General features: G+C 53.6%; 1 protein-coding gene across 1 annotated transcript in view; it reads left to right on the top strand.

Annotated features, from left to right (window-relative positions):
• Positions 1 to 1,333: 1,333 nt before the first annotated feature.
• Positions 1,334 to 4,369, top strand: part of mot41 (uncharacterized protein) — a gene marked incomplete at its 3' end in the record, with an annotated part of 6,124 nt that continues 3,088 nt past the window's right edge. Inside the window, exons 1-6 of the mRNA XM_002957883.1 lie at positions 1,334 to 1,486; positions 1,553 to 1,636; positions 1,717 to 2,124; positions 2,275 to 2,418; positions 2,646 to 2,735; positions 3,822 to 4,201. Coding sequence (XP_002957929.1) covers positions 1,466 to 1,486; positions 1,553 to 1,636; positions 1,717 to 2,124; positions 2,275 to 2,418; positions 2,646 to 2,735; positions 3,822 to 4,201 — 1,127 coding nt within the window. The 5' untranslated portion in view covers positions 1,334 to 1,465. The remainder of the gene's footprint in view (positions 1,487 to 1,552; positions 1,637 to 1,716; positions 2,125 to 2,274; positions 2,419 to 2,645; positions 2,736 to 3,821; positions 4,202 to 4,369) is intronic.

Genomic DNA, 4,369 nt, shown 5'->3' on the forward strand with positions numbered 1-4,369 from the left:
TCACTTGCCGCCTTTGGAGGACAATGGCAGAACCCCACTGGTACCCGGTGATTGGTGCTGGGCGGCGGCGCTATGGGGCAACCCACTGCTGCCCAATGCGACCAATGCTGCAAGCACCGAGGGCCCCAGCTGTCGACCAGGCCTGGAAGTGTACCACGCGGCACTGACACCATGTAGGAAACTGTGCACGGTGGGGGACCTGGTAGGGGTGTGGGAAGCGGCAAACAATGGCCAAGCCACCACCCACCAGGGAGCAGCTTGGCACTCGTGCGCCCATGAGCACCTCGACCCAGCCACAGGCCCCGCCCAGGAATAGAAAGCGATCTCAGCGACAGAACCGGTGATTATCAACCCAGCGAAATGTGTTGCCAAGGAAGTTGTGGAACTGGACATCGTAGCACTTAGTGGTAGGTAGTCTACCTAGAGATAATAAGTTGATCGCACAGCACGATAGCGACTTTGTAAAGGAATGCAGAATGCCTGATAAAGACTGTGTCCATTTGCAAAGCTGGTAGAAGGCGTGGCAATAAGCTCGGTGACTTCGTACGACTAATACCGAAGCGCGCCGACAAGTGCCTTTTACGGCAGAGATCACGGATTTGCAGCTCAAAAATGACTAGCGAAACCGCAACCCTCCCTAGGGGTGCTTGTACGACACGGATGAAAATGACTTGCGAAGGTAAGCCGGGGACAAATAACGTTAGGCTGGCGGAGGCCTTCGGGACTTGAGCCCAAGCGAGTTGGCCATCGTTTATCGGACTTATGTAAATGAAGACATATATGTGTACAGCTTTCGTTTACACAAGCACATAGCCGGCAGTACTCACGGTCGCTCCATGGCGAGGCTCACCTTGTGCGGGGAACCCCCGGCCGTCTTTGACGCATTACTCTAGAAGACGGGCCGCCTTGTGGTTTCAATTAGCAGAATGTGCAAAGTACGTTCAATGTAGTTTTTGCGCTTCTGAGTCGAGCCAGGACACCTTGTCCTTGGGCTGATGCAACAAGCAAGTTGCCACGGGACGATTTGTTAGAGTTTATTGTGTAAGCATTGAAAGTAACACGAAATGTAAAGCTGTGTGTTCTTATCCTCTGTATGTCAACTGAGTGGTTGCACTTGCATCGCACCGGCAGCTGTGGTGGCGCCCTTGCAGAATCGCTTCAGCTGATAGCCAGGTCTTTTTAGAGAATGTTTAAAATCATAGGAAAAGCTATTTTGTGTTGTCACAATGAGACCTGTCCAACGGTCAGCTCCAGGAGTGCTGTTTACCTTCAGAGTCTCCGCACCCAGCCATGTTGCAACAGGCCAACACGTGTTCACGCATATCCCATACGCGGCTTTTAGAAATCACTGCTATAACTGACTTTCTGCGATACCATGAATTAATTAGTTCAGGTGGTACTCGTTTTCACGTTTTTTCCTGAAGTGTTTTGACGAGCTTCGCTTGACGCGCCTAACCAATCAGATATGGATGACGAAGGGCGAAAGGTCGGAATAGTGTTGACCATGAAGGGGAGTCTGCCTACCTAAATATCAAAGGTTTCCGATACGCAGGCAGCACCCAAGGCCGGTCGCCGTGCAGGACGTAACGTGAATTCTTGGGCAGATGATTCTACTGCGCCAGTAGAGGTACAGAAGGTCAGCTCTTTGGGGGCCGCGGGGGACGAGCTAGCGCATGTCTAAAGTTGTTCAGCATTATATCGCCGCGACGGTCGCAGGGCGGGTTTGGGCTTGATGCAGGATTTGAAGCGGGCTCATCGACGCAACCTGCATTACGACAAGATGATTTCGACACGGAGGACATTTCCCGGCAAGGACCCAGAACACACGTAAATAACGATGGCGACACTCCTCTAACATCACGGAGCCGCACTGAGGAAGCTGGTGGCGAGCATCCGTCAGCGCAGCGACTAGCACCATCTGATAAGTTCTCTACGGCAGACACTCTTAGAGAGGACAGCAAGAAATTTGTGGGCGTGTCCCGCCGTAAGCAAGAACAGCTTGCACGCGGTGATGATGAGATTAGCCGGAAGAATCTCAAGTACGAGGCTCTGACGGCTGGCGTTGATGGCATTATGGACATTCCGGAGCTTGAGGATGAAGGCCGAGAGGACCTATCAAATGTGGTACGTAGGTGTTGCATGTATGGCCGGTGCTGATGGGAATGGTGAAGCGGTTTACTTCTTGTGTTGCCTCCTGGTTGCTATTTGCACGTCAGTATGCAACATCTAATGTTCCGCGGCTATTCATTCGCCTGCTGGTCGTGCTGTCGCCAGGTAGCTGAGGCGCCCAAGGTCCGCACAAACAAGGTGCAGGGTATAGAAGAGCTGGAGGAGGACATGCATTTTAAGTTGCCGGCTATGGATGACAGAGATATCGACCTGTCACTGCTGACAGGAGTGTTGTGCTCCTCGGAGCAGGTGGGATTGGTAGTGAGGCTACTCCATGAATGCAGGGTAACCTAAATGGCTGACTTGGGCCTCAGGTCCCACCATATTGACTTGGCAGTCCATGTATTTGTTCCTGCGAGCTGTCTTAGTAGTGTAAACGGTGGATCACACATTTATGGCTTTGGTCTGGGAAGATTGAGGTGCATGGCATAAACTTGAAAACAGTTTGAGCACCTTCTTTGCAACCCGTTTGGCAGGTCCAGGAGCTGGATGAGCCATGGGACCCAGAAATCATCCTCACGGAGGTGGCCTCGGCCATTTACATGGAGCGTGAGAAAGCGGAAGGGGTTAGCATTGCCGGTACCGATGATATTGGTTGGGCCAATAGGGAGGAAGCAGTCAAGTAAGGTACCTGGCATGTGACAAGCGTCCAGTGGAAGCTACTTGAAAGGAGGGTGTGTACATTTAGTTCCAATTCAGATTCCATGAAACAAGAGACAGTAGTGGGATACGGTAGGAAGGTTACTCGATTCGTTATTCACTCATCCTGATTGGACTGAGGAAGCCGGCCTTTGCTTTCTTAGGATGGGGCGAGGGTGGATGTCCTTTGCAATCATCAACAATGCGACTGAATCACTGGTCTAATCAAAGAGGGGATTCGAAATTTGGACGATTTTATGGATGGCATTTAGGAGCAGACAGCGTCCTTGAAAAAATGCATTGTACGTTCCGTTGAGAGTGAAAATATCTCCTGACTTGTATGATGTGTGGAGCAGGGGGTTCATATGTTCAGCCATGGCCTCTACCAGCGAAACCCCGCCTTCCCCGGTTATTCGGGGCACCCGGCTGGGGTGCTGTGGGCGCCGCATCGACTGCTTGCTGAGCCAGCTGGACCGCAGCCAGTGCTTCCTGGGCACGGGTGCCCGGCCGTCGTCGGCGTTGTTGTGCTGCCTTGTTGAGTCGATGGGCCAGGGTGGCAAGGCGGCGCATGAAGCCTGGCCACCAGGCGATCAGGCCAGCTGGGTTGTCTTCGGCAGATGGTGCCTCCATGCATTGGCTGCGGATCCACGTGTCCATGCTGGACGAAAGGTCCTCGTGTGCTGTGAAGGCAAGTGTGGGCTATCCTGTCCACACAGTCAAATGGGGTCTAACCCCTGGTCGAATTATGGAGCAAGCAGCTACAGCAACTGGCACCTCCTCCGGCCTTCTTGTTTATTAGCCGGTCGCTAGATCAGGAGCATAATGCGTTTGGACGTAAACTGCTCGAGTTGTGCCGGGTTTCAGAGGTTGTCATTCTCAATGGGCGGGCACCGGGTGACACTGAGGGCAGGCTCACATACGAGTCCAGCCGGGGGGGAGGCAGCATGATTGACCTTGCGCTTGCGTCCCCTTCTTTGTACCCGTGCGTGCGTTCCTTCCGTGTCCTGCCACAGCAATCTTTTTACCGTGAAGAACGCCGCTTGAGTGATCATAACCCCGTGTCCCTTCACCTCGCGTCGGTTTGGAGGCCGGACCGGCCACCCACGCGTAAACCCAAGCCGACGTTTCTTGTCTCTGAGGCGCACAGGTACACAGACATGTTCTACAACCCGGAGGCCCCCCCTGTGGTTGGTGTCCGGGCGGTTGTGGATTCCCTGCGTGCTGGCCAGATTGGTGTCACCCAGGCGGTGGACACTATCGAACGGATTTTGCTGGGTTGCTTCGGTGATGCCTTCAGGCCCGGGCCGGTTTCTAACGGCAAGGCGGCGTGGTGGAATGATGAGTGTGCTGCGGCTAAGCAGGCCATGTTGCAGTATCGGTCTGATGTGATGAAGTGGGGGTGTGCTGCCCCGGCTATGGGGCATACGAGTTTTCAAGAGTTACGTCGTCAGTTTAATCGTGCTAAGCGTAACGCGCGACGGGATCACCGGCTGCGAGCCTTGGAGTCATTCATAGCTACATGCAAACGGGATGCGAAGACCCTATGGCAACGTCTGAACGG

The sequence above is a fragment of the Volvox carteri genome (genome assembly GCF_000143455.1).
Source record: "Volvox carteri f. nagariensis unplaced genomic scaffold VOLCAscaffold_82, whole genome shotgun sequence".
In the NCBI taxonomy this organism is placed as follows: Eukaryota; Viridiplantae; Chlorophyta; class Chlorophyceae; order Chlamydomonadales; family Volvocaceae; genus Volvox; species Volvox carteri.